The 11,604-nt window shown below is 40.9% G+C and overlaps 1 protein-coding gene across 1 annotated transcript; it reads left to right on the top strand.

Annotated features, from left to right (window-relative positions):
- The first annotated feature begins 1,030 nt into the window (after positions 1–1,030).
- rbm5 (RNA binding motif protein 5) lies at positions 1,031–9,959 on the top strand. The gene is made up of 25 exons (XM_026915833.3): positions 1,031–1,188; positions 2,910–2,949; positions 3,054–3,243; positions 3,450–3,605; positions 3,725–3,794; positions 4,430–4,503; positions 5,225–5,308; positions 5,421–5,481; positions 5,898–5,963; positions 6,070–6,230; positions 6,399–6,496; positions 6,586–6,673; positions 6,769–6,837; positions 6,925–6,994; positions 7,274–7,374; positions 7,456–7,597; positions 7,699–7,790; positions 7,885–8,043; positions 8,159–8,299; positions 8,398–8,469; positions 8,561–8,734; positions 8,824–8,898; positions 9,046–9,146; positions 9,289–9,418; positions 9,575–9,959. The coding sequence occupies exons 2-25, from the start codon at positions 2,933–2,935 to the stop codon at positions 9,698–9,700; spliced, it is 2,517 nt and encodes an 838-aa protein (XP_026771634.1). The 5' UTR covers positions 1,031–1,188; positions 2,910–2,932; the 3' UTR covers positions 9,701–9,959.
- The last annotated feature ends 1,645 nt before the right edge of the window (positions 9,960–11,604 follow it).

Genomic DNA, 11,604 nt, shown 5'->3' with positions numbered 1-11,604 from the left:
ATCCACAACTTAACTCCACATTGTGGCAGTTTACAACCCAACAATAGTTTCCCACCATGATGAATCACACACTAATGCTGCCTTCATGTGCTACTGGAATTCTCCTCCTTCCCACTTCTGAAGCTGGAATTACGAGTATGTTCTGTTCACAAGCTTTGCTGTCGGAAAGAACATGAAACATGGAAGACCCTGGGTTCATTCATACATATTTCTTTTTTCTTTTACTTTTGACCCCAGAACACATATTACTCCGTAAGCTAGCTTGCTCACGATAAGGGAATTTTGGTCAAATACAAGCTTTTTTCATAGTGTAAAAATGTACAACATGCACAGACTGGTTGCTGATAATAGTTTAAAGAGGAATTTTCAATTTATTTGGAGACATTGAGAGGGATGAAAAATCCCAAAGCAAAATATTTGTATTCTCTATTGGAGTTGTGTAATGTAAAATCTCCTGCACTCCTTTATTTATTTATTTATTTAATATATATTTTTATTTTGTTGTGTTGTATTTTACTTATGTTCTCAATTAAAAAGAACTAAAATTTAAACATACAAACAAACAAACAAATAAATAAATAAAGAGAAGGTCCACCGCCATCTTGCTCCGACCAAAGTGACTTGAACGCACCTGACGTCGTAATTACGACTTCCCAACTCGTAAATACGAACTTCCCAGGAGCACTTGAATGCGCAGAAAATTCTCTCCGCGTTTGCCAGTCGTAATTACGACTCGAGGAGTCATTCATGTGCAACTTCCTAGTAGGAAACTCGTATTCACGCTAATTCCGGTAGCACGTGAAGCGGCATAACTAGTAGACCGACTCAAATGGCGCGTCACCCATAAGACGCTGTATCGTCGTTAGAGAATTGTAGGAAAAAAAATAAGACATTGCGCCATTTAGCAGTTACAACCCAGTATGAAAAGACACATTTAACACTGTCCTTTGAAGAACTGTAATTCAATTCGTAAACTTCTTGAACACTCGTCAACTCCACTACCCATAATGCCACGGGCTGTTCACGCTTCATTTTCCCAAAGCATTCTGGGAAAGAGAAGGCTGCAGTAGACCATTTTAGGTGTTTGACCGAAGGAGGACGTGCGTTTTCAAGTTTTCCACGCAGAAACGTTTACTTTGTCGATTTCAAGCTTGGGTTCAAATTAACCTTGAGATTACGCTTGTGCTGGTAAGTGAAAGTTGTGTAGCAGGAGACGCTTTTCTGTACTTTAATGGCGCTCGTTTTCGCGTCTCCAGCTAGCAGGCTTCGTCGTGAGGCTCCATTTTGGTGACACATTAGAAAGCGAAGCCGCCATGCTAGCTACATAACCAGCGCTTTTAGCTAGCGTAGGAGTCATTTACACTGCTCTGAAGTGAGCAAAGGGATTTGTGTGGCTCAGTTTCATGATAAGTAGCGTGGGTTTGTTAGCGCTGCCTGGAATAACCGCTAGTTACTCAGCTGTTTGTGTTTTCTCGACTGAAGTAACCTACAGAGCCAGCTGGAGCTGAGAGAGGACTTTTCAAAACACTGTGTGTCCACAGCAAAGCTCACTTTCACCCCTAAAACCCCATTCATTACACACAGACCACTAAATATTTGACGGTGCGAGGTCTAGCAGAGATAACCGAGCTGCTGTTTTTTTTTTTTTTTTTTTTTCATACGCCGACGTTAATGTACCTTTAAGCTAGATACAGGCTTACAGCTTCAGAAACAGTGCCTGTGTTTTTAACTTTGCAGCCATTGATGGTCTTGTAAATCTTATTTATTCCTAGTAAATTCTGTTAAAAGGCTGTTTTGGGCTTCTGATCTGCCAAGCTGCCACCTTCGCCCCTTTAACCTTCAGATCAGGTATAATTTGCTGTAGATAAAAGCATCTCCCCAGAGAGGTGACTGTATTACTGAATTAAATAGATGGCCATCTTGTGCATGCTGCTTTGCTTGACTGATTCATTTTAGAGCTTAGGGATGAGATGGGATGTTGTGTATTGTCAGTGATCCTTCATTTAAGCAGTTAGAGTCCTCAAGTTAGTGAACATCCAGCCAAGTGTTGTAAATCCTTAGAGTAGATTAGATTTAACTTTGTCATTGTGCAGAGTACAAGTACAGAGCCAGTGAAATGCAGTTTTTTGCCTATCCCAGCTTGTTAGCAAGCTGGAGTCAGAGCACAGGGTCAGCCATGATACGGCCCCCCTGGAGCAGATGTGGTTAAGGGCCTTTCTAAAGTGTCAAACAGCAGCAGCTTGACAGTGCTGAGGCTTGAACCCCCGACCTTCCGGTCAGTAATCCAGACTCTTAACCTTTCAGCCACCGCTGCCCTTGTAGTGTATTATAGTGGGCAGCTATTGTTATAAGCAGTACACATGACAGCCAAAACTACAATGAGGTGTAAAAACCAGGGAAAGGAAAGTTTTCAGCTCGAGTACTGAAAAAACTTTGTCTGTCTGTCTCGGCATGTGAATATATACATATATATATATATATATATATATATATATATATATATATATATATATATATATATATATATATATATATATATACAGACACACACACAAAAGCATGCAGTCTGTGAGGTTTTGCAGAACATTGAGTCGGGTGTCTAAATGACATCAGCATAAAATTTGCAAATGCTTAGATCCCTGCCTGATGTTGGAGTCATATTGCAGGGACGGCCTCCACTTGAGACTTTTGTCAACTTACCAAATAGTTTGCAGGCTTAATAGTACACACGTTTAGAATCTTCTTAATATACGTAAATAAATAGCGGTGTGTGGAATGAGGGTTGTGTAAGAAAAGAGTAAAAGTATTTGAGCATTGCATATTACAGTCTACTCTCCTGTTAGTTTTATGACAGCTGCAGTGTGAACTTTTCCTAATGTTTTGCTCACCTTTTTTCCTGCCCTCTGCAGGCCTCTCATTAGGCAACGCAGAGATGGGTGCAGATAAACGGTGAGTGAGTCTTCAAATCGGTTGCCATGAACTCTCTGTATAGCACATAAAAACATAAAATTTGTAAAGTTTGTTAATACTGCTGCGATGTGACGGTTGTTTAGGGTTAGCCGCACGGAGCGTAGCGGCAGGTACGGTTCAGAGCAGTCCCGCGACGACGACAGGCGAGACCGGCGAGATCGTGATGATCGTGGATACGACTCTCACCGCTGGAGCGATGATCGGCGTAGTGACCGCTACGATGGAGACAGAGGGGATCGTAGTGATCGCTACTGGAGCCGAGACAGTCCTGAGGTTTGTACCAAGTTGTGCTTTTGTCTTGTGAGGCCTATATGTGTAATAAAAATGAAATTACGACCAAGCATAAATATTATGTTTTGAATTTGTTCAGTTTTAATTTAAATGTATTGTTTTCCAAATATGGCTTTAAAACAGTTATTTGGAATTGAGCTTTCTGTATAGAATGGTTATATTGGTCTTATGGGTATCTGTACTTACAGCGAGGCAGGAAGCGGCGTAGCAGTGACTGTTCTGATGACGGTCACCACTCGGATGGTGATTACTCTGAGCATGACTACAGGGGAGATCCAGCTGATGAAAAGGAGAGCAAGACAATCATGCTCCGTGGTCTGCCTGTCAACATCACAGAGACAGATGTAAGTACCAAAACATGAAAAGTCGGGTCTTAAAATGTTATATATATATATATATAAAAATGTGATTATTTGTATTGCTAAGATTTAACTTGTTTTCCGTTTTTATTTCCCTTGCTCAGATTCGAGCAGCCATAGACCAGCTGGAGGGGCCGCAGCCAATGGATGTGCGGTTGATGAAAAAGAGAACAGGTGAGGCTGGCGTACCGTGGATCTTTCCTCTGCCAAACCTGTGACCACTGGGCCAACCTGCTTCTGCTCAAATGCCTTTTGCCATAGCAATGTTTTTTTTTTGTCCGAGCATTCTCAAAGCTCTTTCACAGTAATGCAAATGATTGAAATATAATTTTAGCCTGGTGTAAAGAAGCACTGAGGTAAGTTGAAAGTGTGTTTGTGCTGTTCCCTCAAAATTTACATAGTCTAAATGAAGTTGAATATCATAGCATGTTTGAGCTGATTTCATCTGATGAGGATAACTACATTACAAGGTAAACTTTTATTTGGAATAAAGCCACGCATAACATAATATTTTTAGGTTGTGTGCATAGAATGATAAGGTTAATGCAACTGTGTGTGTGTGCGCGCGCCAGTGTTCAGTTGTACACATTTGATGCAGTCAGTTCCAGAGTGTAATTTAACCATCTAGTGCAATGTGATTTTAGGATTATCTTGCTATGGCAAAAGATTTTTTTTGGCACACTCCCAACCATTTGACCTCTCTGGGTCTCTGGGGGTCATGAAGCAGTTTGTGACAGAGTGTGAATGTTATACGACTGAACCATTAAGACTAACACGCCTCCCGTCTGTATATCTGAATGCCTCTCTAGGTATAAGCCGAGGTTTCGCCTTCGTGGAGTTTTATCACTTGCAAGATGCTACCCGATGGATGGAGACCAATCAGGTTGCTTCCTAATCACCAAGTCTAGCTTTTACCCTGGGGAATGATGCAATTTGAATTATTAAAAAAAAAAAAGTGCTACCCCAGAAAACAAAATGGACATTGGACCATTCCCCTCCTTTTTCGAAGGCATGGTGTGATTTAAAGAGGGGCATTTTATGGACTTTTTAAGTGAGGTGACAAATAGGGTTAATGGCTTTGATATGTTTGTAGCCATACAGTAATACAGAAACTCAAGATTTAAGATATTTTAGATATGTTAAAATGTAAGTGCATTCACTAATGTGTGTAGCAATGTTCCAAGTATATATATAATCTTAAAGAGTAACAGACAAAAAAGAAAGTTTTGCTTTTTCTGACTATAGAAGGCAATCCATTTTACCGAATTGTGTTCTGAAGGAAATGTTTTATCATATGACTAGTGATTGAGGAGAAAATCTAAGTTTCCTTATGATGAAAGACTTTGAGCATTTACAATGCGTTGTGTGGAGTCTATACGTCGTCCCAAGGTTCTCTACCTTTTACACTCTGCTCCGGCCCCATCCGGACACTCGGGTCCCAAACAGCATGAACACAAGCACCCACTGTCACACTCATACACTTTGAGTCTTCCTGGGCGATCCTCCCTTAAACCCTTGTGGCTGCTTTAGTGCTTGTTCATGGGCTGAGATCAGGAACGATCTGAAGATGATGTACTAACCCCTGTTTTGTATTCCTTTTGCAGAAGCTGCTGACCATACAGGGCAAGACTGTTGCCATGCACTACAGTAACACACGGCACAAGTTTGAAGACTGGCTTTGCAACTCAGTAAGTTTTAAAATGTGTTCAGCAAACCCCTGTAGTGTACTTACCGCCTCATGCACTATAGCAGAGGGAGAAAAAAAAAAAAAAATTAAACACTATGACCGGTTGCTTGCAGTGCGGCTTGTACAATTTCCGGAGGAGGCTCAAGTGTTTCAGATGTGGTGCTGCTAAATCGGGTAAGTAGCTTCTTCAGTTAGGAAGCTGTGACCTGTACCCATCTGGATCCTGTGTTTAACAGGAACAGGGACAAAAGTTTATATGAATATCCAAATATATTTGGGCAAAAATTATTCAATTTCTCATATAATTTTTAAAATTTATGTTGATTTTTTTTAGACTGTGATTAAGATAGGATGTACCTTTATTGATCCCTTGTAAGGGAAATTTGAGTTGACACAGCAGCACAAGTAGGAGAACAGAATTTCCATAAATACCTATATAATAGAAACAATAGAAACAATAAAATACATCTGTGTGTATGTACGTACGCTAGGCTTCTAAATAATGGGGAGTCTGTTCAGTCAGAGAGTTTAACTTTCCTTTGTTGTGCTTCAGGAGGCTGATGAGACGACATTTTGTGTTTTCTCCACAGACTCAGAAAGCAGCGTAACTGCTGGAACCACAGAAACCCAACCCAGCGGTGATTACTATGGAGACAGTAAGGACCATTATTTTTTATAATAGATAAGTCAATAGATATTGTAATACTGTATGTAAATACATAGAAGTGTACAAGTCATCAGGCAGCCTATTGTCTGTTACAGCAATCATCCTGAGGAACATTGCTCCACTCTCTACTGTTGAGGGCATTATGACAGCCCTGGCACCATATGCTAATCTGTCACCCAGCAACATCCGCCTTATCAAAGACAAGCAGACTGGACAGAATAGAGGCTTTGCCTTTGTTCAGCTGTCCTCTCCTCTGGTATGTGGTCATTGCATCACCACTCAGAATTTGACAAAATACAGACAAAAGGAAACAATTTTCTGAATCTTTTTCCCCCCATTGTGTAGAGGATTATAATCACATGTATGTTAAGAGGTGTTGATTCGTGTCTTATCCACGCATTAACGTTTGCTATTGCTTTTGTAGGAGGCGTCACAGCTCCTCACCATCCTGCAGGGCCTGCAGCCTCCACTCAAACTGGATGGGAAGACCATCGGTGTCGACTATGCCAAGAGTGCTCGGAAGTATGTGCTTCAAGCAGCCACTGTTGTTTATTGTAGTTTGGATGACCACTGATGTTTCTGATGGAGAACTGATTTTCTGCTCTCTCTAGGGACTTGCTGTTGCCAGATGGGAACCGCATCAGTGCTTTCTCTGTAGCCAGCACAGCTATCGCTGCTGCCCAGTGGTCCTCAAGCCAGGTTAATGCAACTTACAACATTGTTTCAGCCATAACTTGCTGTTTTCCAACTGCTGCTTAATCATGAACCTGTTATGTCCCTCTTTACTCTAACAGCCACAGCAAAGTGTGGAACCAGCATCAGAGTACAGCTACCTGCAGGAAGGCTATGTGCCCTATTCACAGGTTAGCAGATTACACCTCAGTTTTTAATTATGACATCCATTACTAAAGAGCATTAGACATGACTTTTTTTTTTTGGCCTTGGAACAGGAATATCAGGCCCAATATCAACAACAAGCAGGAGCTACAGACCCTTCTCAGGCTAATGGCATACTTGGAGGTAAGACGTTTGTGTTTTACAGTGGCCTAGAAATAGTAATTTAAGGGAAGAGAGCGTTTCTGATTAATACAGATGAATTTATTACAGGTACATTTAAACACATCTAGTCTTATTTTAAAAACGGGTCTAACTGTACGAACACTGTTGTAAGATCAGGCTAGGGAATCTAGAAATCAGTCCTGGTAATTCAGAGTTCTGTTAGTGCAAGTTTGGGGTAGCTACTTGCGGATTTTAGGGAGCTATTCCAGCATTAAGCCTGACCTGTTTGCCTGTGTGTAGCGGCTCCTGGAATGAAAGTACTCCCTACAGCTGGCGCAGTGGTCATCTCACAGAGTGCTCAGGTTTATCAACCCCATATCATCAGCCAGCCAGCCACACAGGTAAGGCGTCCCCAACTTCATATGGCTTTTTTTCCGTGTATCGTATCCTTGATTTTGACAGTGCGTGTATCCTTGTACTAGACTTTGCAGACAATGCAGACTGCAACCATCACAGCAGCTGCCACCATCTCAGCCCCAGCAAGCTCTACAGTAGCCATATCTGCCACAACTACAGCAAATCCTGCCGCTATTTCTACAGCTCCCAGTTCAGATGCTAAAACTTGTACGGCTAAATATACACTGAAACCAGTGTGAAGACTGATCAGTACAAATTTGTCATTTTGTGATGTGTTTTTCCATACTCACTTATTTACTTCTTTGCAGCTGCACCTGATACCTCCACCTACCAGTTCGATGAGTCATCTGGCTATTACTATGACCCTCAAACAGGTCTCTATTATGACCCCAACACACATGTAGGTTGCCATGCATACTGTTTTTTAATAACCTTTGCAATAGAGAGACCAGAATGTTTTCAGTAGATTTAATGAAGTGACTGTTGTTTTGCAGTACTACTATAATTCATACACGCAGCAGTACCTATACTGGGACAGCGAGAAGCAGGCATATGTGCCTGCAACTGATTACAGCAGTGCTTCTAGCTCCTCCACCACAGCTAAAGACAGCAAGGAGAAGAAGGAGAAGCCCAAAAGCAAGACTGCTCAACAGGTTGCTTTTTGTGTTAAATATATTTTTCGATCCAGAATGGAAGATATTGCTGATGAGCAAGAAGTTACGGGCTATCTGTGTACACAGCTAAGCCTGCAGTTTGATTCTGTGTTAGATTGCAAAGGATATGGAGCGTTGGGCTAAGAGTCTGAACAAACAGAAAGAGAACTTCAAGAGCAGCTTCCAGCCCATCAGCCAGGAAGAGAGGAAAGAGGCAGCAGCAGCAGATGCTGGCTTCACACTGTTTGAGAAAAAGGTAACTTTCCAGTCATAAACCTAATACATTTCTGCAGGTTTGCAGTTGGGGTTGTCTAGGTTTATGTAAACTAAAATGCATGTTGTTTTTGTTTGTAGCAGGCTGGTGGTTTGGAGAGGCTTGTATCGGAGGCAGCGAAGACTTCAGAAGAGGAATGTTCATCCTCAAAGGCTAGTTCTTTTGGCAAACGTGCATTCACAAAAACACTCAAATTACCCAACTGTCCTTCAATTTTGTAACTCAAATGAGTTAATTTTGCAGATGGGACTTGTGGCAGCATATAGTGGAGACAGTGAGCCTGAGGAGACTCCAGAAGGTGAGGAAAAGGAGGACAAACTGACAGACTGGAAGAAAATGGCCTGCCTGCTGTGCAGGAGACAGTTCCCCAGTAAGGAAGCCCTAATCCGCCATCAACAGCTCTCAGACCTGCACAAGGTACTTACACTCACCTTGGTTTTGGCATAGAGCTCTAAAGCAAAAAGGTTGCGTCTTATGTGGTGGCTTTTATTTTTTCTCCCCCTTAGCAAAACCTGGAGGTTCATAGAAGATCCAAGTTGAGTGAAGCAGAGCTGGAGGAGTTGGAGAGGAAAGAGACTGAGGTTTTTGAGCTTCACTGTATACACACACACACACATACACACCCCATTTTACCCTCTCCCTGGAGTGGAGAGATTTCTGTAATAAACACAATAGTTTCCATTTAAACATTTTCAGTATGAATCTTCATATTCATTTATCTTGTGCAGATGAAGTACAGAGACAGGGCAGCTGAGAGGAGAGAGAAGTATGGCATTCCTGAGCCTCCAGCACCAAAGAAGTGGAAGTTCACACAGCCTGCACCAGTAGTGTAAGCTAACACCTCTGGCCGCAGTAACAGGGAGACCACTGACTTGTACCCTGTTGGATTACACTTTCCTTTTTAATTAGGGATGTCTGTGTAAAACAAAAGCATAATTTTGTAAATAAATCCACTCTCTCTCTCTCGACAGGAATTACGAGCAGCCCACGAAGGACGGACTGAACAGTGACAACATTGGCAATAAGATGTTGCAGGCTATGGGCTGGAAGGAGGGAAAAGGCCTTGGCAGAAATCAGCAAGGCATCACAGCACCTATTGAGGTCAGCCATCCTATTCTTAACTTTATTCTGCTCTTAGTTTTCTTTTCTTTTCATACTTCTTTGTAAAGATTTGTAGATGTGTGCAGGAGCTTTATTAATCAAACTCACATGATTTTTATTTTATTTATTTATTTACTTTTTTGCCTTAACCTGCAGGCCCAGATGAGAACGAAGGGAGCAGGGTTAGGTACCAAAGGCAGTAATTACACCCTCTCAGCATCAGATACCTACAAGGATGCCGTGAGGAAAGCCATGTTTGCACGCTTCACTGAAATTGAATAAGCTGTCATATTGTCATATCCTTGCTTTAATTTCATTGCATTGTCTGCATTGCTATGGAATGGACTCTGATGGGGTTGGGGGGCTATATATGTGTATATATGTGTATAGTGTCTTTTGAGAAATGTGAAATTTTTTTTTTCCCCCTCGTTTTGTTCATTGGAGAGGGGCATTGTCCTCAACTAAACTGAAAACTGTAAAGTTTGTACACTATGTTCTTGGATTTGTACATATGAGAATAAAATATGTTGAATTATGTTAATTGCTTTAGATATTTTGTGTATTATTTGATCAATATTCAGTCTTCTTTAAAGCTGTTTATTTTAATATTTATTGAGTTTTGTTGTTCTTACGTCCAAAAAACTTACATTTGTGATTGCTTTATAATTTGGTCGATGCACCTACAAGTTATGTAGCATAAATATTCCTATGTATTTTGAGTTGTCCTTTGGATTTGGTAGCCTTAATCATTGGTAAAGCTTTGTGAACAGTCTAGTAAATAACGGCTGCCATAGTGGCAGATTTGCTACCAATGTACAAGCACCGTAGGACATTGGGCTATGTTAACTGACAGTTATTTGACAGTTACTTTGTTTTTTTGGAATTCCTGTGACAGTTACTAAAAGGGTTTTGATGTATACTCTGCTTCGGCAGGACTGCTGCTGCTGATCAGTTTGTCAGTCTCACGCTTTTTCTCCATCACTTCTGAGTAAGATCCCAAAATAGCTAAACAATGTCACCAGGGGTGTCTCTCATCTCACCTGAAAAGAGCATCCCACTCTTTCCAGGAGAGACCCATGGCCCTGGACCTGCAGGTAATGTTCACACACTGCAGCGAATGTGAGTGAAAACAGCTGCTATATGCTACATCATTATTATAATAATAAATGTATATTTATGGATCTGTTACCACCCCCTTTAATTGGCTCTTCTGTTTATTTACATGCCAACTTTTCAGAGTTGGTGTAGAAACAGTGATGGACACCCCACTACTGGATTATTACACTGTGATGGTTTGGGTTTGATTTCTATAGGATTCCCTTTCCTTACCTTGTTTTACTCCTACACTTCCTCTGTGTAAGAACACAGTAAGCTGAAAGCTACTTTTAATATCTTAACTCTTGTATTCTGTAAAACAGAAGGCATTGTGACTGTGAGATAATGCCTCCACCAGAGGGCAGCAGTATGTTTGAAATACTGTTAATACAAAAGAATTCAGTGTGTGATCACTCCTTTATGCAAACATTTATAGTTTAGTATTTAGCATTTTTTGGTGGATTCTGTGATACTGGAAGAGCAGGATTGTGTGTCGTCTGTACAAATAATTAGGGAGTTAACTTGGCTAACATCTTGTTCCTTTAAAGTGGTTTAAATTAATGCTAAATCAAATAATTTACACACCTCAAAGACTGCTTTATAAATTCAATTTCACAAAGAAACTATACAGATATGAATATGTGAATAGAACTTATCACATATACAGTATGTAACCTGCCATTTTACAGCATTATTAAAGCAAATAAACTTGTTCTTTCAGTATGAAGTTTCACACAGTGAGTAAAATCGAAAGCGCTCGGTGCGCAGTTAATGATGGCCATCACTGGGCTACAAGTGCACGTTTCCTCCAGAGTTACTGCAGTGGGTTTTCGGCAGAGTTCCCTTGACCAATTCACTCTGACCTCTTGTTGAGCAAAGGGGTCTGTGTGATTATATTTGCGTTTCATATGTGTGTCTGAAGCTTGGTGCAACGAGAACAATGGGCCTCATTTATCAGACTTTTAGTAAAGTTGTGTGTAAATGTTTGCATAAGCCAAATTTCAGCCAGATTGACAAACGTTTTGGAAAAGTTGATTTTCTTTCTACTCGCATGTGTGTGTCAGTGAATGACAATCACCTGCAAATTCCCA

This window comes from Pangasianodon hypophthalmus, chromosome 2, assembly GCF_027358585.1.
Source record: "Pangasianodon hypophthalmus isolate fPanHyp1 chromosome 2, fPanHyp1.pri, whole genome shotgun sequence".
In the NCBI taxonomy this organism is placed as follows: Eukaryota; Metazoa; Chordata; class Actinopteri; order Siluriformes; family Pangasiidae; genus Pangasianodon; species Pangasianodon hypophthalmus.
The sequence above is the reverse complement of the archived record's forward strand: the minus strand, read 5'-3'. Positions and strand labels throughout refer to the sequence as shown.

Bases quoted from the DNA above. Each gene is read 5' to 3' on its own strand.
- rbm5 (XM_026915833.3), top strand. The intron at 7,598-7,698 runs GTACGGCTAAAT...ACTTCTTTGCAG, and splicing joins CAGTTCAGATGCTAAAACTT to CTGCACCTGATACCTCCACC. The intron at 9,419-9,574 runs GTCAGCCATCCT...CTTAACCTGCAG, and splicing joins GCATCACAGCACCTATTGAG to GCCCAGATGAGAACGAAGGG.